The sequence below is a fragment of the Lichenostomus cassidix genome, chromosome 29 (assembly GCF_008360975.1).
Source record: "Lichenostomus cassidix isolate B80296 chromosome 29, HeHo_3.0, whole genome shotgun sequence".
Lineage (NCBI taxonomy): Eukaryota > Metazoa > Chordata > Aves > Passeriformes > Meliphagidae > Lichenostomus > Lichenostomus cassidix.
The window spans coordinates 630,294-653,131 of record NC_139509.1 but is presented as its reverse complement, the minus strand read 5'-3'; the positions used below and the strand labels follow the sequence as shown (position 1 = coordinate 653,131).

Below are 22,838 nucleotides of genomic sequence, written 5' to 3'. Positions count from 1 at the left end.
TTTTTAATGGGATTTGAGGGTTTTTTGGGATTTTCTTAATGGGATTTTTGGGGATTTTTTTAAATGGGGGTTTGGGGTTTTTTTGTGATTTTTTAGGGTTTCTTTAAATGCGATTTTTGGTGGTTTTTTAAGAGTTTTTTGCGATTTTTGGGATTTTTTTAAAAGGGATTATTTTTGGAATTCTTTTAATGGGAAGTTTTTTTCCGATTTATTAAATGGGATTTGATGGTTTTTTTGTGAATTTTTAATGTGATTTAAAGGTATTCTTGCGGATTTTTAGTGGTTTTTTGGGTTTTTTTAAATGGGTTTTTTAGGGTTTTTTAATGGGATTTGGGTTTTTCATTTTAATGGGATTTGAGGGGTTTTGGGTTTTATTGCAGGTTTAGGGTTTTTAAGGGTTTATTGGGGTTTTTAAATGGGACTTTGCGGATTTTTAATGAGTTTTAGGATTTTAATGGGATTTTTGGGTTTTGGGATTTTTAATGGGATTTAAGAGTTCTTTTGGGGATTTTTTTAATGAGATTTTAGGAATTTTTAATTTTAAAGGGTTTTGGGATTTTTAATGGGTTTTAGGGTTTTGGATTTTTAATGGTTTTAAGGTTTTTTTAACGGGTTTATTTTGGAGGTTAAATGGGATTTTATGTTTTTTGAGGAATTTTTAATGGGATTTAATGATTAAGGATTTTTTTAAATGGGGTTTTAGGGTTTTGTTAAATGTGATTTCAGGGGTTTTTTTAATAATTTGAAACCTTGACTTTAAAGGATTTTGGGGATTTTTGCGATTTTTAAATGGGGTTTGAGGTTTTTTTGGGGTTTTTAAAATGGGTTTTTTGGGTTTTGTTAAATGGGGTTTTTGGGATTTTTTAATGGGATTTGATGGTTTTTTGGGGATTTTTTTAATGGGATTTGAGGAGTTTTTGGGATTTTAAAAATGGGGTTTTTGGGTTTTTTGAAATGGGTTTTTTGGGGTTTTTTAAATGGGATTTGAGGGTTTTTGGGATTTTTTTAATGGGAATTTGAATTATCCTTGACTGTGAGGAGAGGATTTGGGGTTTTTGGGATTTTTGGGGATTTTTTTAATGGGATTTGAGGGTTTTTGGGGTTTTAAAATGGGTTTTTGGGTTTTGTTAAATGGGTTTTTTGGGATTTTTTTAATGGGATTTTTGGGATTTTTTTAATGGGATTTTGGAGTTTTTGGGGTTTTTTTAAATGGGATTTTTTAATGGGTTTTTGGGGGTTTTTTTTTAATGGGATTTGAGGGGTTTTTGGGATTTTTTAAATGGGATTTTTGAGGCGTTTTGCGTTTTTTTTAATGGGATTTTTGGGGTTTAGAATTTTAAACAATGGGTTTTTTGGGGATTTTTAAAAGATTTGAGGATTTTTTCTGGATTTTAATGGGATTTCAGGTTTTTTTTTGGATTTTAAAAACGGGTTTTGCGATATTTTAATGGGATTTTATGGTTTTTCGGGATTTTTTAGGGATTCGAGGGTTTGGGGTTTTTTAAATGTTTTTTTTTGGATTCTTTAATGGTTTTTTTGGGTTTTTTAATGGGATTTTTGGGGTTTTTTGGGGTTTTTTTGGGAGGTGGGAAAAGCTGGAAAAAAAGGAGTAAAAAGTGGATAAAAATTGGAATAAAATTGGGAAAACAATTGGATTTGGAGGTGAATTTGCTGCGGGATTTGTGGGATGAGGATAATAATAATGATAATTAATAACAATAATAGAAAATAGAAGAAAATAATAACATAAAATCTAAAAAATAACATAAAATAACATAAAATAAAATAAGATAAAATGCAAAAATAGAAAATAAAATGTATAAAATATAAAATATAAAATATAAAATATAAAATAAAACAAAATAAAAAAGAAAATGAAATAAAGTGAAATACTAACAGGATACGAATAAAATACTAATAAGATACGAATAAAATACTAATAAAATAAAAGTAAAAATTAAAAATAGAATAACGATGATGGTAATGATGATAATAATAATAATGAAGATAATAATGATAATAATAATAATAATAACAATAATAGAAAAGAAAACATTAAAGTGGAATAGAATAGAATAGAGTGAAATAAAATAGAATAGAATAAAAATAGTATAAAATAAAGTAATGTAAAATAAAATAATATACAATAATAAAATAAAATAAAGTAAAATAAAATAAAAAATAAAACAAAACAGAATAAAACATAATAAAATAATAAGAAAGAATAGAATAAAAAAATAGAATAAAATAAAATAAAGTAATATAAAATAAAATCATATACAATAATAAAATAAAATGATAAAATAACAAAATAAAATAATAAAACAAAATAGAATAAAATAGAATAAAATAATAAAATAGAACAGAATAAAATAATAGAATAGAATAGAATAGAATAAAATCGAATAAAATAGAATAACATAGAATAAAATAGAATCAAATGAAATGAAATGAAATGAAATGAAATAAAATAAAATAAAATAATAAAATAAAATAATAAAATAAAATAGACCAAGATAGAATAGAATGGAAAATAAAATAAAATAAAATAAAATAAAAATAATGACAATTATAATAATGAAAACAACAATAATAATAATAAAAACCAACTTTATAAAATCCCAAATCCCCAATTTCCTCTCCAACCCCAAACCCTCATTGAAAACCCCAAAAAACCCCAAAAATTCCCCCAAAACCCTCAGAAATTCCCATTTTTTCCCTCATTTCCCTCCCAGCTGAAAAAAGGACTTCAAAAAACCACAAAGAGCTTTTCAAGAGGAGAAATTCCCATAAAATTCCCATAAAATTCCCATAAAATTCCCAATAAAATTCCCAATAAAATTCCCAATAAAATTCTCAATAAAATTCCCAATAAAATTCCCAATAAAATTCCCATAAAATTCCCAATAAAACCTCCAGAAAACCAAAACCTCCAAAGTCTTTATTCTCACAGAAACTCACAGGAAATTCTCACAAACACAAAGAAACCAAAATGCGGATTTTTTTCTGGGATTTTTTCACTTTTTTCTGGGATTTTTCACTTTTTTCTGGGATTTTTCATTTTTTTCGGGGATTTTTCACTTTTTTCGGGGATTTTTCAATTTTTTCGGGGATTTATTTTGATTTTTTCTGGGATTTTTCACTTTTTTCTGTGATCACTTTTTAGTGATTTTTTCACTTTTTTCTGGGATTTATTCTGATTTTTTTCAGATTTTTCACCTTTTTCTTGATTTTTCACTTTTTTCGGGGATTTTTCACTTTTTTCCGGATTTTTCACTTTTTTCGGTAATTTTTTGGTGATTTTTTGGTGGTTTTTTCTGGTGTTTATCTGTTATTTATCTATTATCTTTTTCATTATTTTTCTGTGATTTTTCTATGATTTTTCTATGATTTTTCTATGATTTTTCTATGATTTTTCTATGATTTTTCTATGATTTTTCTATGATTTTTCTATGATTTTTCACCTTTTCTGGGATTTATTTTGATTTTTTTCTGGGATTTTTCACCTTTTTCTGGGATTTTTTCCACTTTTTTCTGTGATTTATTTTGATTTTTTTTCTATTTTTTGGGGGTTTTTTTTTCCGCCTCCCTTTTCCAGTGGGGAAAAAAAAAATTAGATATCTATAGAAAATAATAATTAAAAAAAAACAATTAGGAGATTTATATACAAATCGCTCGAGGGTTGCTGGAAATTAAGATTATTTGAGTGAAAATTGAGGTTTTTTGACTGAAAATTAAGTTTTTTTGATTGAAAATTAAGATTTTTTGACTGAAAATTAAGGTTTTTTGATTAGAAATTAAGTTTTTTGATTGAAAATTAAGTTTTTTTGATTGGAAATTAAGATTACTTGATTGAAAATTGAGGTTTTTTGACTGAAATGATTTCAAATTAAGGATTTTTGATTGAAAATGAAGATTTTTTCATTGAAAATGAAGATTTTTGGATGGAAAATTAAGCATTTTTCATTGAAAATTAAGGTTTTTTTATTGAAAATTAAGATTTTTTTATTGAAAATTAAGATTTTTCTCTTGAAAACAGAGTTTTTGAATGGAAAATGAGATTTTGCCTAGAAATCGAGTTTTTTAGCTTGGAAATTGAGGTTTTTTTGCTTGAAAATTAACTTTTTTTTGCTTGGAAATTAACTTTTTTTGCTTGGAAATGGAGTTTTCGGCTCGGAAATGGAGGATTTTATCTGAAAATTGAGATTTTTGCTCAGAAAATGAACTTTTTTCACTCGAAAATGAATTTTTTTGCTCGAAAATGAACTTTTTTTGCTCGAAAATGAACTTTTTTCGCTCGAAAATGAACTTTTTTCGCTCGAAAATGAACTTTTTTGCTCGAAAATGAAAGTTTTTTGCTCGAAAATGAACTTTTTTCGCTCGAAAATGAACTTTTTTCCCCGAATTTTGCCCCAAACTCCAAATCCAAGAGCAGCGATGAGGCAGAGAAATGACTAAAAATGGATTTTTATCTCAAAATTCCCCAAAACTGCCAAAATTTGGGTTTTTTGGGGGGAAAAAGGAGGCAGAAGGAGGTGAAAATTATCATTTTTTGGGGCTTCGGATGTCCCAAAATTGGGGATTTTTCCTCCTAAAAAATGAGATTTTTTTCGGGGAATGAAATCAGCGACAATTCCAACCAAAAATAATAATAATAATAATAATATTAGAATTATATACATTAAAAAAAATAAAACCCAAAACCCGAAATAATCCCAAAACTGTCCAGAAAATCCACAAAATCCAACAAAAGGAGAAAAATAAAAATCAGAAAAAATTGAAATTAAAAGTCTGTGGAGTTCAAAGTCCTCGCGGTGGGTTGGGGAGGAAGAAACGACAGAAAAATTCCCTTTTTTGTCACCAAAAAAAATGGGAAAATTCTCCAATTTGAGGTTTTTTTTTCTCGGCCGAGATTTGGAATTTTGGTTTGTTGGGTTTTTGAACTTTTTGGGGATTTTTTTTGGTTTTTCTTTGGGAGTTTTTTTCCATTTTCTTTGGGATTTTTTCCCATTTTCTTGGGGATTTTTTTCCATTTTCCTTCGGATTTTTCCCATTTTCTCCTGAGATTTTTTTCCATTTTTCCTGGGAGGTTTTTTTTAATTTTCTTTGGGAATTTTTTTCCATTTTCTTTGGGATTTTTTCCATTTTTTTTGGGATTTTTTTCCCATTTTCCTTCGGATTTTTCCCATTTTCTCCTGAGATATTTTTCCATTTTTCCTGGGAGTTTTTTTATTTTCTCTGGGATTTTTATTCCATTTTCTCCTGAGATTTTTTCCCATTTTCCTTCCGATTTTTCCTATTTTCTCTGGGATTTTTTCCATTTTCCTGGGAGTTTTTTTATTTTCTCCAGGAATTTTATTCCCATTTTCTTGGGATTTTTCCATTTCTCAGGATTTATTTCCATTTTCTTCAGATTTCCATTTTCCTGGGAGTTTTTATTTTCTCAGTTCTTATTCCATTTTCTCCAGGAATTTTCCATTTTCTCAGGATTTTTTCCATTTTCTTCAGGTTTTTCAGAAATTTTTCCTGGGAGTTTTTATTTTCTCCAGGAATTTTTCCTTTCTCCCAAGTTTGTTTCCATTTTCTCTAGGTTGTTTCCATTTTTCTTTTAGGATTTTTATCATTTTCCTTGGTTTTTCATTCTCCAGTTTTTAATCCCATTTTCTCAAGTTTTTATCATTTTCCTTGGGATTTTTTCCCCATTTTCTCCAGGGATTTTTCCCATTTCTCCAGGTTTTTTTCCCATTTTCTCCAGGATTTTTTCCCATTTTCTCTGGGATTTGTTTCCATTTTCTTTGGGATTTTTTTTTCCATTTTATTTCCATTTTCTCCAGGAATTTTTTTCCTTTTTCCTTAGGATTTTTTCCCATTTTCTCCAGGATTTTTTTTCCTTTTCTCCCAGGATTTTTTCCATTCTCTCCAGGACTTTTTTTCCCTATTTTCTTTGGGATTTTTTCCATTTTCTCCAGGAATTTTTTCCCATTTTCTCCAGGGATTTTCTTCCATTTTCTCCCAGGGATTTTTATCCATTTTCTCCAGGATTTTTTTTTTTTTCCATTTTCCATTTTCCTTGGGATTTGTTTTCCATTTTTTTCCCATTTTTCTCCAGGAATTTTATTCCATTTTCTCCAGGAATTTTTTTTTCCATTTCTCCAGGATTTTTTTCCATTTTCCTTGGGATTTTTTTTCCATTTTATTTCCATTTTCTCCAGGATTTTTTTTTCCTTCTCTCCCAGGATTTATTCCCATTTTCCTTGGGATTTTGTTTCCATTTTCTCCAGCGATTTTTTTCCATTTTCTCCAGGAATTTTCTTTCATTCTCTTTGGGATTTTTTTTTTATTTTTTCCAGGGATTTTTTTCCCATTTTCCTTGAGATTTTTTTCCTTTTTCCCAGGATTTTTTCCCATTTTCCTCGGAATTTTTTTACATTTTCTCCAGGAATTTTCTTTCATTCTCCTTGGGATTTTTTTAAAAATTTTTTCCAGGTATTTTTTCCCGTTTTCCTTGGGATTTTTTTCCACTTTCTCCAGGGACATTTCTCCACATTCCTTCCTATTTTTTTTTTCCATTTTCCTTGGGATTTATTTTCCATTTTCTCCAGGAATTTCCTTCCAGTTTCTCCCAGGATTTTCTTCCATTTTCCCCAGAAGTTTTTCCCATTTTCTCCAGGAATTTTTTCCCATTTTCTCCAGGATTTTTTTCCCATTTTCTTCAGGAATTTTTTCCCATTTTCTCCACGATTTTTCTCCATTTCCTCCACGATTTTTTCTCCATTTCCTCCAGGAATTTTTCTCCATTTCCTCCACGATTTTTTCCTCCATTTCCTCCACAATTTTTCCCATTTCCTCCACGATTTTTTCCCATTTCCTCCACGATTTTTTCCCATTTCCTCCACGATTTTTTCTCCATTTCCTCCACGATTTTTTCTCCATCTCCTCCACGATTTTTCCTCCACCTCCTCCCCAATTTTTCCCATTTCCTCCACGAATTTTTCCTCCACCTCCTCCCCAATTTTCCTCCCACCTCCTCCACTCCTTCTCCCCAGTTCCCCCAATTCCCTTTGGGATTTTTTTCCCAATTTTTTCCCCCATTTCCCCTCACAACAAGGGATTCCCGGAGAAGTACTGCAGGCGATCCCTGCTGAGTTTTTTCTCCTTCATGCGTCGGTTTTGGAACCAGATTTTGACCTGGCGGTCGGTGAGGTTGAGCATCCGCGAGAGCTGCAGCCGCTTCTCCTTGTTGATGTAAACGTTGAAGAAAAACTCCCGTTCGAGCTCGCGGATCTGGAATTTGGAGTAAGGACAGCGCTTCTTGCGAGGCCGAGGGGTGGCTGGGGAGGGAGAAAAATTAGGGGAAAATTAATTAGTTAATGACACAAAAATAGGGAATTTAATTGGGGTTTGCATGGGGAAAAAGGGAGAGAAAATCCGAAATAAATAAATTAATTAATTTATGCCCCGAAAATGGGAATTGGAGTTGTTGTTTTCACGAGGAAAAAGGAGAGAAAATCCCGAAAAAAATAAATTGAGAAATGACCCGAAAATGGGGAATTTCGGTTGAGAAAAAGTGAGAGAAAATCCGAAATAAATCAATTAATTTATGTCCCCAAAATGGGGAATTTAATTGGGGTTTGCATGGGGAAAAAGGGAGAGAAAATCCGAAATAAATTAATTAATTTATGCCCCGAAAATGGGGATTTTTGTTGGGGTTTGCATGGGGGAAAAGGGAGAGAAAATCCCGAAATAAATAAATTGATAAATGACCCGAAAATGGGGAATTTCGGTTGAGAAAAAGTGAGAGAAAATCCGAAATAAATCAATAGATAAATGGAAAACTCCCGTTCGAGTTCGCGGATCTGGAATTTGCAGTAAGGACAGAGCTTCTTGCGCGGCCGAGGGGTGGCTGGGGGGGAGAAAAATTAGGAAAAAATTAGTGGAGAAATTAGCCGAAAATGGGGATTTTTAATTGGTGTTTGCATGGGGAAAAAGGGACAGAAAATCCGAAATAAATAAATTAATTTATGCCCCGAAAATGGGGATTTTAGTTGAGAAAAAGGGACAGAAAATCCGAAATAAATCAATCGATAAGTGAAGAATTCCCTCTCGAGCTCGCGGATCTGGAATTTGGAGTAAGGACAGAGCTGCTTGCGAGGCCGAAGGGTGGCTGGGGAGGGCAGAAAATCCAGAAAAAATTAATTCATTTATGCCCCGAAAATGGGATTTTTAGTTGGTGTTTTCATGGGGAAAAAGGGAGAGAAAATCTTAAATAAATGAAGGAACTTATGCCCCGAAAATGGGGATTTTAGTTGAGAAAAAGGGACAGAAAATCCGAAATGAATCCTAAATCCTAAATCCTAAATAAAAAATCCTAAATGAATTAATCGATAAATGAAAAACTCCCGCTCGAGCTCGCGGATCTGGAATTTGGAGTAAGGACAGCGCTTCTTGCGCGGCCGAGGGGCGCCTGGGGAGGGGAAAAATTCCGAATTAATTAATTTATTTATGTCCCGAAAATGGGGGATTTAATTGGGGTTTGCATGGGGGAAAAGGGAGAGAAAATCCGGAGTAAATTAATTAATTTATGCCCCGAAAATGGGGATTTTAGTTGGTGTTTTCATGGGGAAAAAGGAGAGAAAACCCCAAATAAATGAAAAACTCCCGTTCGAGCTCGCGGATCTGGAATTTGGAGTAAGGACAGCGCTTCTTGCGAGGCCGAGGGGTGGCTGGGAGGGAGAAAAATTAGGAAAAAATTAATTCATAAATCAGGGGAAAATGGGGAATTTTAATTGGGGTTTGCATGGGGAAAAAGGGAGAGAAAATCCGAAATAAATTAATTAATTTATGCCCCGAAAATGGGAATTTTTGTTGGGGTTTGCATGGGGAAAAAGGAGAGAAAACCCCAAATAAATGAAAAATTCCCGTTCGAGTTCGCGGATCTGGAATTTGGAGTAAGGACAGAGCTGCTTGCGCGGCCGAGGGGTGGCTGGGGAGGGAGAAAAATTAGGGGAAAATTAGTGGAGAAATTAGCCGAAAATGGGGATTTTTAATTGGTGTTTGCATGGGGAAAAGGGAGAGAAAATCCCGAATAAATAAATTAATTTGTGCCCCGAAAATGGAGATTTTTAGTCGGTTTTTTTCCTGGGGAAAAGGGAGAGAAAATCCGAAATAAATCAATCGATAAGTGAAGAATTCCCTCTCGAGCTCGCGGATCTGGAATTTGGAGAAAGGACAGAGCTGCTTGCGCGGCCGAGGGGTGGCTGGGAGGGGGAAAATCCAGAATTAATTAGTTAATTAATGAGGGGAAAATGTGGAAAAAATTAATTAATTAATCAGGGGAAAATGGGGAATTTCGGTTGGGGTTTGCATGGGGAAAAGGGAGAGAAAATCCCGAATAAATAAATTAATTTATGCCCAGAAAATGGGGATTTTGGTTGAGAAGAAGGGACGGAAAATCCGAAATAAATAAAGGAATTTGTGTCCCGAAAATGGGGATTTTAGTTGGTGTTTTCACGGGGAAAATGGGACGGAAAATCCCGAAGAAATTAATTAATTAATGACCCGAAAATGGGGATTTTAGTTGGTGTTTTAATGGGGAAAAAGGGACAGAAAATCCCTAACAAAACAATTAATAAACGAGCCGAAAATGGCGATTTTAGTTGAGAAAAAAGAAGAGAAAGTCCCAAATAAATTAATTAATTAATGCCCCGAAAATGGGGATTTTAGTTGAGAAAAAGGAAGAGAAAATCCCAAATAAATGAAGGAATTAATGCCCCGAAAATGGGGAATTTTAGTTGTTGTTTTCCCGGGGAAAAGGGAGAGAAAAATCCCCAAGAAAAAAAGGAATTAATGACACCAAAATGGGGATTTAATTGGTGTTTTCACGGCGAAAAGGGACAGAAAATGCCAAAGAAATAAAGGAATAAATGATGCAAAAATGGGGAATTTTAGTTGGTGTTTTTCCGGGGAAAAGGGACAGAAAATCCGGAATAAATCCTAAATTAAAAATCCTAAAAAAAATGAATTAATGACACAAAAATGGGACTTTTCAGTTGGTGTTTTCACGAGGAAAAAGGGACAGAAAATCCGCGATAAATTAATTGATAAATGAGCCGAAAATGGGGAATGTAATTGGTGTTTTCACAGGGAAAAGGGACAGAAAATCCTAAATAAATCAATTAATTAAAGACTCGAAAATGGGGAATTTGAGTTGGTGTTTTCAAGGGAAAAAATGGGGATGGAAAATCCCAAAGGAACAGAAATCCCAAAAGGATAAATATCCTAAAGGGATCAATAAATATCCCAAAGGAACAGAAATCCTACATGGAATAAATCCCCCAGAGGGATAAATATCCTAAGGGGATCAATAAATATCCCAAAGGGTTAAATACCCCAAAAGAATCAATCAATAAATGCCCCAAGGGGATCAATAAATATCCCAAAGGAATAAATCAATAAATATCCCAAAGGAATAAATCAATAAATATCCCAAAGGGATCAATCAATAAATATCCCAAAGGGATCAATCAATAAATATCCCAAAGGGATCAATCAATAAATATCCCAAAGGGACCAATCAATAAATATACCAAAGGGATCAATCAATAAATGCCCCAAGGGGATCAATAAATATCCCAAAGGGATCAATCAATAAATATCCCAAAGGGATCAATATCCCGAAGGAATCAATCAATCCCAAATCAATCAATAAATAGATAAATGCCCCAGAGGGATAAAGAAATATCCCAAAGGGATCAATCAATACCCCAAATACCCCAAAGGGATCAATCAAAACCCCAAATACCCCAAAGGGATCAATCAATATCCTAAATACCCCAAAGGGATCAATCAATATCCCAAATACCCCAAAGGGATCGATCAATATCCCAAATACCCCAAAGGGATCAATCAATATCCCAAATATCCCAAAGGAATCAATCAATACCCCAAGGGGATAAATAAATACCCTAAATAAATAAAGAAATAAATACCCCAAAGGGATCAATCAATATCCCAAAGGGATCAATACCTCAAGGGAATCGATCAGTACCCCAAAGGAATCAATCAAAACCCCAAAAACCCCAAAGAAATCAATCAAAACCCCCAAAATCCCAAAGAAATTAATCAAAACCTCAAAAACCCCAAAGAAATTAATCAAAACCTCAAAAACCCCAAAGGAATTAATCAAAACCCCAAAGGAATTAATCAATATCCCAAATATCCCAAAGGAATCGATCAATACCCCAAAGGAATTAATTCCCCAAATGAATCAATCAATTAATCAATCAATAATCAATCAATATCCCGAAGGACTCAATCCCCAAAGGGATCAAAATCCCAAAAAAACAATGGAATGAGGGAGAAACTGGAAATTGTGATTTTTGGGAATAATATGGGAAAGGGAGAGGAATGGAGAGAGATGGAAATCCCAAAGGGAAAAATATCCCAAAGGGATCAATAAATACCCCAAAGGGATAAAAATCCTAAAATGATAAATATCCGAAAAGGATAAAAATCCCAAAGGAATCAAAATCCCAAAGGAATAAATATCCCAAAGGAATAAAAATCCTAAAATGATAAATATCTGAAAAGGATAAAAATCCCAAAAAGATAAAAAAATCCCAAAGGAATAAATGTCCCAAAGGGATAAAAATCCTAAATGGCTAAAAATCCCAAAGGAGTAAAAACCCCAAAAGAATAAAAACCCCAAAAGAATAAAAACCCCAAAGGGATAAAAATCCTAAAAGGAGAAAAATCCCAAAGGAATAAAACCCCAAAAGAAAAAAAACCCCAAAAGAATAAAAATCCTAAAAGGATAAAAATCCTAAAAGGATAAAAATCCTAAAAGGAGAAAAATCCCAAAGGAATAAAAACCCCAAAAGAATAAAAACCCCAAAAGAATAAAAATCCCAAAGGGATAAAAATCCTAAAAGGATAAATATCCTAAAAGGATAAAAATCCCAAAGGGATAAAAATCCTAACAGGATAAAAATCCCAAAGGAATCAAAATCCCAAAAGAAAAAAAATCCCAAAGGGATAAAAATCTCAAAAGAGATAAAAATCCTAAAAGAATAAATATCCCAAAGGAATAAAAACCCCAAAAGAATAAATATCCCAAAGGGATCGGGGAATTTTTGGGGATTTCCGGGTGGAAAAGATGAAAAAAATCTGATTTTTGGGAAAAACTTCGAGGGGAAAACAGAGAGAAATTCAGGAATTGCTGGGAGAGAATAAAGTGGATTTTTAGGGAATTTTTTGGGATTTTTTAGGGGATTTTAAGGGATTTTTAAGGGATTTTTAGGGAATTTTGAAGGGAATTTTAAAGGGATTTTTAGGGGATTTTTAAGGGATTTTTAGGGATTTTTTAAAGGGATTTTTAGAGAAATTTTGGGACTTTTAAAGGGATTTTTAAAGGAATTTCAAAGGGATTTTTAGGGAATTTAAAAGGGATTTTTAAAGGAATTTTTAAGGGATTTTTAGAGAAATTTTGGGACTTTTTAAGGGGTTTTTAAAGGAATTTCAAAGGGATTTTTAAAGGGTTTTTTAAGGGATTTTTAAGGGATTTTTTTAGAATTTTTAAGCGATTTTTAGGGATTTTTTAGGGGATTTTTTAGGTATTTTTAAAGGAATTTTAAAGGGATTTTTAAAGGATTTTTTCCTCCCCGGACGGGAATTTCCCACGAGGAGATTTTTTGGGGACAAATCGGGAATTTTTTGGGTTTTTTCTGGTGGATTAAATGGAATTTCGGGGAAGGATCAGTTCCGGATCTGAAACCGGAGAAGGGAAAAAAGGGATTTTTGGGGATTTTTTGGGGATTTGGGGGAAAAAGGAATTCAGTTCCGCTCGAGGTTTGGATTAATTCCGTTTTTGATCGAGAATCCCAAAAAAACAACAAAAAATCCCCAAAAAAACCAAAAAAAATTCCTAAAAACCAACCCGAGATGAGGAAATAAAAGGGAAAAATGAGAATAAAAGGGGAAAAGGAGAAAATGGGAATAAAAAATGGGAATTCAGTTCCGCTCGAGGTTTGGATTAATTCCCTTCCTGGCCGAGAATCCCAAAAAAAACAACAAAAAATCCCCAAAAAAAACCCCTAAAAAAATCCCTAAAAACCAACCCGAGATGAGGAAATATAAAGGGAATAAAAGGGAAAAATTTGGAATAAAAGGAAAAAATGGAATAAAAGGAAAAATGGGAATAAAAGGGGAAAAATGGGAATAAAAGAAAAATGAGAATAAAAGGGAAAATTGGAATAAAAGGAAAAATGGGAATAAAAGGGGAAATTGGGAATAAGAGAGAAAAATGGGAATAAAAGGAAAAATTGGAGTAAAAGGGAAAATTTGGAATAAAAGGGAAAATTGGGAATAAAAGGGAAAATTGGGAATAAAAGGGGAAATTGGAATAAAAGGGGAAATGGGAATAAAAGGGAAAATGGGAATAAAAGGAAAATTGGAATAAAAGAGAAAATTGGAATAAAAGGGAAAATAAGAATAAAAGTGAAAATTTGGAATAAAAGGGGAAATTGGGAATAAAAGGGAAAAATGGAATAAGAGAGAAAAATGAGAATAAAAGGGAAAATTGGAATAAAAGGAAAATTGGGAATAAAAGGGGGAAAATGGGAATAAAAGGGAAAATTGGAATAAAAGGAAAAAATAGGAATAAAAGAGGAAATTTTGGGGTTTTTTGGGAATTCGAGACGGGAAAAGATCTGCTGAGAGCAGCGCGGAGCTCGGGAGGGAAAATTGGGATTTAAAAGGGAAATTTGGGGAAAATTTGGGGAATTTGGGGAAAATCGAGGGGAATTTGGAGAATATCGAGGAAAAATCGAGGAAAATTGAGGAAAAATCGAGGAAAATAGAGGAAAAATCGAGGAAAAAAGGACAAAAATCCTGATTTTTCGCTCCTTTTTTCTCTGATTTTTCCCGCAGCTTTTCTCCCGCCGGAGCAGCGAGACTCAGCGGAGAGAAAATCGAGGGAAATTTGGGGGAAATCCAGGGAAAATTAAGGGAAACGGAGGAAAAATTGAGGAAAATAGAGGAAAAATTGAGGAAAATAGAGGAAAATTGAGGAAAATAGAGGAAAAATCGAGGAAAATCGAGAGAAAATCGCGGAAAAAAGGACAAAATTCCTGATTTTTCCCAAGTTTTTCTCCCCTTTCTCCTCCCGGCAGAGCAGCGAGACTCAGCGGAGACAAAATCGAGGGAAATTTGGGGAAAATCAAGGGAAAATTAAGAGAAATGGAGGAAAAATCGCGGAAAATCGAGAATAAATCGAAAAAAATCGAGGAAAGTCGAGGAAAAATCGAAGAAAATCGCGGAAAACTCGCGGAAAAAAGCACAAAAATCCTGATTTTTTCCCCGTTTTTCTCCCATTTCTCCTCCCGCCTGAGCAGCGAGACTCAGCAGAGAGAAAATCCAGGGAAATTTTGGGGAAATCCAGGGAAATTTAAGGGAAAATCGAGGGAAAATTAAGAGAAATGGAGGAAAAATCGCGGGAAATCGAGAATAAATCGAAAATAATCGAGGAAAATCGCGGAAAAATCACGGAAAATAGAGGAAAAATCGAGGAAAAATCGCACAAAAATCCTGATTTTTCCCCGTTTTTCTCCCCATTCTCCTCCCGCCGGAGCAGCGAGACTCAGCGGAGACAAAATCCAGGGAAATTTGGGGAAAATCGAGGGAAAATCGCGGAAAATCGAGAATAAATCGAAAAAAATCGAGGAAAGCCGAGGAAAAATCGAAGAAAATCGCGGGAAAATCGCGGGAAAATGGGCAAAAAAGGACAAAAATCCTGATTTTTCCCCCGTTTTTCTCCCATTTCTCCTCCCGCCGGATCAGCGAGACTCAGCGGAGAGAAAATCCAGGGAAATTTTGGGAAAAATCGAGGGAAAATTAAGAGAAATGGAAGAAAAATCGCGGAAAATCGAGAATAAATCGAAAAAAATCACGGAAAATCGCGGAAAAAAAGCGGAAAAAAGCACAAAAATCCTGATTTTTCCCCGTTTTTCTCCCATTTCTCCTCCCGCCGGAGCAGCGAGACTCAGTGGAGAGAAAATCCAGGGAAATTTGGGGAAAATCCGGGGAAAATCGCGGAAAATCGAGAATAAATCGAAAAAAATCGAGGAAAGTCGAGGAAAAATCGCGGGAAAATGGGCAAAAAAGCACAAAAATCCTGATTTTTCCCCGTTTTTCTCCCCTTTCTCCTCCCGCCTGATCAGCGAGACTCAGCGGCGACTTTTAACGAGATTTTAATTCAACCTCTCGCCGCCCAAACCTCTTCTCCTCCTTTTCCTCCTCTCGGCAAATCCTCTTTGCTCATCAAAACCCTTTTCAAGTGGATTTTTGTCACTCGGCGAAGCTTTTAAAAATTTCACAGACTCCCAACTTAACATCTCCATTTTATATCATTTCCCTTTTTTTTTATCTCCCTAACCTCTTTCCCTTTCCTTTCTTTTCTTTTTATTTGATTTTATTTTTATTTTTTCCTCTTCTCTCGTAAAAAAGGAGCAAAAAGCGCTTCGCAGCTTCTCGTAAAATCCTCGGAGCGCCTTATAAAAGTTCCCATAAAAATCCCCAAAAACCAACAAGGCAGAAACCCTTTTGGCCCTCAGCGGCCGCGGGATTCCCTCCTTAACCTCTTGATGGCTTTTTCAATTTTTTTCCCCATTTTTTCCCTTTTTTTCCCACTTTTTTCCCTTTTTTTTCCACTTTTTTTCCCCATTTTTTTCCCTTTATACTCCTTTTTTCCCCTTATTTTTCCCTTTTTTTCCACTTTTTTCCCTTTTTTCCACTTTTTTCTGCCTTTTTTTCCCTTTTTTTCCACCTTTTTTCTGCCTTTTTTTCCCTTTTTTTCCACCTTTTTTCTGCCTTTTTTTCCCTTTTTTTCCCTTTTTTCCGCCTTTTTTCCCCTTTTTTCCCATTTACCATCCTTTTTTTCTCATATTTTTCCCCTTTTATTCCCCTTTTTTTCCCTTTTATTCCCTTTTTTCTCCCACTTTTTCACCTTTTTTTCCCACTTTTTTCCCATTTTTTCCACTTTTTTCCCCCTTTTTTCCCATTTTTTCCCTGTTTCTTCTCATATTTTTCCCTTTTTATTCCCCCTTTTTCTCCCCATTTTTCTCCCCTTTTTTCCCATTTTTCCCATTTTTCCCCTTTTATTCCCTTTTATTTCCCTTTTTTTCCCCTTTTATTCCCCTTTTTCCCTCTTTTTTCCCCTTTTTTATCCCTTTTCCCCCTTTTCCCCCGTTTTTTCCTCTTTTTTCCCCCTTTTTCCCCTTTTTTCCTCTTTTCTCCCATATTTTTCCGCCTTTTTCTCTTTTTTCCCCATTTTCCCCCTCTTTTTCCCCTTTTTCCCCATTTATTCCTCCTCACCCTTTTCAAAAATCGCTTTTTTCCCCATTTTTTCCCCTTTTTTCTCTTCTTTTTCCCAACTTCTTTTCTCCCTTTTTCCTCCCTTTTTTCCTTCACTTTTTCCCCTTTTTCTCCCCAATCTTTTCCCATCCTTTTCCCTCCATTTTCCCCTCATTCCCCTATTTTTTCCTCTCCACTTTTTTCACCCAAATCCTCTTTTATTCCCCAATTTCCCCTTCAATTTTCTCCCCAAAATTCCCATTTTTTTTCTCAAAATCCCCATTTTCCCCCATTTTTCCTCTCCACTTTTTTCCCCAAACCTCCCCATTCCCCTTTCAATCTTTTCCCCAAAATCCCCATTTTTTCCCCAAAACCCCCATTTTTCCCCAAAATCCCCCTATTTTCCCCATTTTCCCCCAAAACCCTCATTTTTTCCCCAAACTCCCATTTTCCCAATCCCCATATTTACTCCCATTTTTTACCCCAAAACCCTTTTCTTTCCAACATCCCCATATTTACCCCATTTTTTTCCCCAAAACTCCCATTTTCTCCCCAAAACCCTCATTTTCACCCAAAACACCCATTTCCCCCCAAAACACTCCCATTTTCCCCCAAAACTCCCATTTTTCTCCCCGAGACTCCATTTTTTCCCCAGAATCTCCATTTTTACCCCATTTTCCCAAGACATTTTCACCCAAAAATGCTCATTTTCCCCATTTTCTCCCAAAAAGACATTTTCCCCCAAAAGACAATAAAGAAACCCCCAAAACACATTTTTCCCAATTTTCCCCCATTTTCCCCCCAATGCTGGGCTCTACCTACTCGCCGCGCCGCTCTTGCCTCCCTCCTCGCTCCTCTTCCCTCTGCTCTCCTCTTCCTCCTCCTCCTCCTCCTCTCCTGCCGCCAGCGCGCAGCTCTGCGCTGCAACCTCACTTTTCCCCAAAACTCCCATTTTCCCCCCAAAACTCCCATTTTTCTCCCCAAAACTCCCATTTTTTCTCCCCAAAACTCCCATTTTCCCCCAAATCCCTATATTTACCCCCATTTTTCCCCCAAAAAAGACATTTTTCCCCAAAATTCTCATTTTCCCCATTTTTCCCCCAAAAAGATATTTCCCCCCATCCAAAAAGACATTTTTCCTCCAAAAAAAGACATTTTCTCCCCCAAAAAGACACTTTTCCCCCAAAAATTTACATTTTCCCCCCAATGCTCGGCTCTACCTACTCGCCGCGCCGCTCTTGCCTCCCTCCTCGCTCCTCTTCCCTCTCTCCTCTTCCTCCTCCTCCTCCTCCTCCTCCTCTCCGCCGCCCTTGCGCTGCTCTCCTGCCGCCAGCGCGCAGCTCTCCGCCGATCCCTCCGCGCTTCCTCCTCCTCCTCCTCCTCCTCCTCCTCCTCCTCCTCCTCCTCCAGGCCCCTCGAAGAACCTCTCAAACCCTTGGGGCAACACTCCGCTCTTCATCCCCGCGTAGAACTGCGCGGAGGAGGAGGATGAAGATGAAGAAGATCCTCCGGAATGCTGATGTTGTTGTTGTTGGTGATGAAGATGATGATGATGATGATGGTGGCCCATCCCGAACGCCCCGTCGCCCTTCATGGCCACGTCGGGCAGCAGCTCCTCGGCCGCGCAGCACCCCGCGTAGCTCCCGCGCCACTTCGCGGGGGTCTCCAGCCCGTAGGGCACCTCGCGGGGCAGGCTGGGCGAGTAGGGGTAGGGCAGGTGGCGAGCGGGCTGCGGCAGGAAGGAAGGCACGGCGGGCAGCTCGGGCACGTAGTAAGGGCAGCTGGGCAAGTAAAGGTTCCTGTCCGGATAGTCGCCCTGAGCGCCGCCGCGATCCTTGCGGCCCGGAGCGCACAGAGAGCCCAGGCTGACCGAGTTGAACATGCTGCGGATGGGTTTGGGGTTTTTTAAATTGTTGTCCTTTTTTTGGCCTTTTCTTTCCTTTTTTCCTTTTTTTTTTTTCTTCTTTTCTTTCCTTTTTTCCTTTTTTTTTTCTTCTTTTCTTTCCTTTTTTCCCTTTTTTTTCCTCCTTTCTTTCCTTTTTCTTTCTCCTTTCTTTTTCCTTGCTTTCCTTCTTTTTTCTCCTTTCTTCTTCCTTTCTTTCCTTTTTTTTTCCTGTCTTTTTCCTTTCTTTCCTTTTTTTTCTCCTTTTTTCTTTCTTTCCTTCTTTTTTCTCCTTTCTTTTTCCTTTCTTTCCTTTTTTTTCTGTCTTTTTCCTTTCTTTCCTTCTTTTTTCTCCTTTCTTTTTCCTTTCTTTCCTTTTTTTCTCCTTTCTTCTTTCTTTCTTTCCTTTTTCTTCTCCTTTCTTTTTCCTTTCTTTCTTTTTTTTCTCTTTCTTTTTCTTTCTTTCCTTTTTTTTCTCTTTCTTTTTTTCTCCTTCCTTTTTTTTTCCCTTTCTCTTTTTCTCCTTCTTTTTTTTTTGCCCTTCCCTTTCTTTCTTTCTTTCTTCTTTTCCTCTTTCTTTCTTTTTTTTTCTTTTCTTTCCTCTTTCTTTTTTTCCTCTTTCTTTTCTTCTTTTCTTTTCTCCTTTTTTTCTCCTTTCTTTTTTTCTCTTTCTTTTTTTTCTCCTTTCCTTTTTCCTTTCTTTTTTTCCCCTTCTTTTCTTTTTTCTGCTTTCCTTTTTCTTCTTTCCTTTTTTTCTTCTTTCCTTTTTTTCTCTCTTCCTTTTTTATCACTTTCTTTTTTCCTCTTCCTTTTTTCCTTTCTTTTTTTTTCCCCTTTTTTCTACCTCTTTTTTTCTCCTTCTTTTTTCTTCCTTCCTTTTTTTTTTTTTCTCTTTCTTTTTCCTTTTCCTCTTTCTTTCTTTTTTTTCTTCTTTTTTCTCTTTCTTTCTTTTTTCCTTCTTTTTTCTTTTTTTTTTCCCTCTCCTTTTCTTTTTTTTTTTTCCTCTTTTCTTTTTTTTTCCCTTCTCTTTTTTTTTCCTTTTTTCCTCTATTTTTCCTCTTTCTTTCCTTTTTCCCTTTATTTTTCCCTCTCTTTTCCCTATTTTTTCCTCCCTTTTCTCCTTTTTTTCCCCTTTTTCCCCTTTTTCTCCCTTTTTCCTCTTTCCTCTCCAATTTTTCCCTTCTGCTTCTCCCTCTCCTCCCTCCTCCTATTCCCTCTCTCCTATATTTTTCCCCTTTTTTCAAAGCCTCTCCTCTCAACCTCTCCTTCCCCTCCCCACAAACCCATTTCTTTTTTCCCTTTTTTTTCTCCTCTCTCCCTTTTTTATCTTTTTTTTTTTTTTTTTTCCCGAAGCCCTGGGAACGAAAAGAAGAAGAAAAAAATATATATAAATTTTTTTTTTTTGGAGTCAATGACGCTGCTCCGCTCAGGCGCCGCGGAATCCACGTGATCCCGAAGGGGAGATTTTGCATTTGTCACTCAGGAGGAGGAGGAGGAGGAGGAGGAGGAAGAGGAGGAGGAGGAGGAAGAGGAGGAGGAGGAGTTGGCAGCCTTAGGTGGATCTCCGCAAGTTCCCAGCGCCGCAAAGAGCCGAAAAATCTCATTTTTTGGGTTTTTTTTTTCTCTCCCTCCCCTCCCTGTCCGGCAGCGCAGCGAGTGGAGAAAATCCAACTTCGCTCCGTTTTGGGTTTTCTCAGTTTTTATCCCTTTTGGCTCTTTTTTCCTTCACTTTCTCACTCTTTTTCTCCTCTTTTTTCTCCCTTTTTGCTCTTTTTTCCTTCACCTTCTTGTCCTTTTTTCTTCCTTTTTTTCTTCCTTTTTTCTCCTCTTTTTTCTCCCTTTTTTCTCTTTCTTTCCTTCACCTTTTTACTCTTTTTCTCCTCTTTTTAATTTCCTTTTTTCTCTTTCTTTCCTTCACCTTCTTATCCTTTTTTCTTCCTTTTTTTCTCCCTTTTTTCTCTTTCTTTCCTTCACCTTTTTGCCCTTTTAATTCCCTTTTTTCTCCCTTTTTCCCTCCTTTTTTCTCTCTCTTTCCTTCACCTTTTTACTCTTTTTCTCCTCTTTTTTTCTTCCCTTTTTCTCTCTCTTTCCTTCACCCTTTTTCTCTTTTCCTTCCCTTTTTTCTCCCTTTTTTCCTCTCTCATTTCTTCACCTTTTTTACTCTCTTCCTCCTCTTTTTTCTTCATTTTTCCCCTTTTTTTCCTCCCTTTTTTCTCTTTCTTTCCTTCACCGTTTTGCCTTTTTTTCTCCCTTTTTTCTCCTTTTTTCTCCCTTTTTTCTCCCTTTTTTCTCCCTTTTTTCTCCCTTTTTTCTCCCTTTTTTCTCCCTTTTTTCTCCCTTTTTTCTCCCTTTTCTCTCCCTTTTCTCTCCCTTTTTTCTCCCTTTTTTCTCCCTTTTTTCTCCTCTTTTTCCTTCCTTTTTCCTCCTCTTTTCTCTCCCTTTTTTCTCTCCTTTCCCTTTTCCTTCCTCTCTTTTTTCCCTCTTTTCCCCACTTTTCCCTCCTTTTTTCTCTTCCTTTCCCTCCTTTTCTTCCTCTTTTTCTCCTTTTTTCCTCATTTTTCCTCCTTTTTTCCCACTTTTCCCTCTTTTTTCCTCTTTCCCTCCCTTCCCGCTTTTCTTTTTCTCTCTTCCCTCCCTTTTTCTTTTTATTTTTCCCTCTTTTCCTCTTTATTCCCTTTTTCCATCGCATTTTTCCACCTTTTCTCTTCTCCTCTTTTCCTTTTTCTTCCTTATTTTCTTCTTCCCTTCTTTTCCCATTTTTCCCCTTTTTTCCTTCTTTTCCCTCATTTTTTCCTCCTACTTTTCCCCATTTTTCCCCTTTTTTCCCTCTATTTTCTCCCCACTTTTCTCCCAATTTTTTTCCCATTTCTCCCTTTTTTTCCCTTTTTTCCCCTTTTTTCCCCTCCTATTTTCTCCCCTTTTTCCTCCCAATTTTTCCCATTTCTCCCATAATTTTTTTCCTCTTTTCTCCCCTTTTTCCTCCCAATTTTTTCCATTCCTCCAATTTTCTTTCCCAATTTCCTCCCAATTTTCTCCCAATTTTTTTCCATTTCTCCCATTTTTTCCCTCTTTTCCTCCTCCTTTTCCTCCCATTTTTTCCCCATTTCTCCCAATTTTTTTTTCCTCTTTTCTCCCCTCTTTCCTCCCAATTCTTTCCCATTTCTCCCATTTTTTTCCTCTCTTTTCTCCCCTATTTTCTCCCCTCTTTTCTCCCGTTTTTTTTTCCCATTTCTCCCATTTTTTCCCTCTTTTCCTCCTCCTTTTCCTCCCAATTTTTTCCCATTTCTCGCAATTTTTTTAGCTCTTTTCTCCCCTATTTCCTCCCCAATTTTTTTTCCATTCCTCCTTTTATTTTCCCTCTTTTCCTCCTATTTTCTCTTCTCTTTCCTCCCATTTTTTCCCATTTCTCCCATTTTTTTCCCTCTTTTCTCCCCTATTTTCTCCCCTCTTTCCTCCCAATTTTTTCCCATTTCTCCCATTTTTTCCCTCTTTTCCTCCTCCTTTTCCTCCCATTTTTTTCCTCTTTTCTCCCCATTTTTTTTCCATTCCTCCTTTTTCTCTTCTCTCTCTTTTCCTCCTTTTTTCCCCAATTTCTCCCTTTTTTCCCCTTTTTTTTTTCCCCTCTCCGCGATTAACATTTCCCGTCGGAAAACCCAAAAAAACCTCAATTTTGGCTCATTTTTGGCTCATTTTTGGCTCAATTTTGGCTCCGTTTTGGGTCATTTTCCCTCTTTTCCCACATTTCCTCTCCCTCCCCACCGAAATTCCCAAGAGAATTTTTTGGGGCAAAACTTCCCCAATAAAGGCAAAACCAGCAAACCTCCCCGAGCGGCAATTAGCGCTAATTAACGAGATCCTAACGAGCGCTAATTAGCGATTCTCCCTCTGCTCTCAACGCTCCGCCGCCGCCCATTGAGGGGAAAAAATTCCAAAAAATATCCCCAAAAAATTCCCCAAAGATTCCCAAAAAATTACCAAAAAAATCCCAAAAAATTCCCCAAAAAATTCCCAAAAAATCCCCAAAAAATTCCCAAAAATTCCCAAAAAAATCCCCAAAAAATTCCCTAAGAAAATCCCCAAAAATTCCCCAAAAATTCCCAAAAAACTCCCAAAAAATTTAAAAAAAATTAACAAAAAAATTTTTAAAAACTCCAGAAAAAACTTAAAATAAAATTCCAGGGAAAAGCGAAAAATTTCCCAATTTTTCCTCCCAGTTCGGCTGGTAAAATATGAATTTTTTTTGGGGAATTTTCGATTAAATTCGCGATTTCTCAGCGAAATAAATGAATTAATTAACTTTTTCCTCCTTTTTCCTTCCTCCCTTTTCATTCCTTCCTGAAATATTTATAATTCTTGAATTTTTTGGGGAATTTTCAATTAAATTCGCGATTTCTCAGCGAAATAAATGAATTAATTAACTTTTCCCTCCTCCTTTCCTCCTTTTTTATTCCATCCTGAAATATTTATAATTCTTGAATTTTTACTGTTGAGATTTTTTGGGGAATTTTCAATTAAATTGGCGATTTCTCAGCGAAATAAATGAATTAATGAACTTTTTCCTCCTTTTTCTTTCTCCTCCTTTTTATTCCTCCCTGAAATATTTATAATT

The 22,838-nt window shown here is 35.7% G+C and overlaps 2 protein-coding genes across 2 annotated transcripts in view; one reads left to right on the top strand and one right to left on the bottom strand.

Annotated features, from left to right (window-relative positions):
• LOC146425770 (chromobox protein homolog 5-like) overlaps positions 1-22,838 on the top strand; it is a 411,406-nt gene that overhangs the window by 267,899 nt on the left and 120,669 nt on the right. The window lies entirely within an intron of this gene.
• Positions 7,099-18,229, bottom strand: HOXC11 (homeobox C11). Its single transcript, XM_085041313.1, is given in 2 exon segments — positions 7,099-7,319; positions 17,554-18,229. Coding segments are annotated over 2 exon segments (897 nt in total).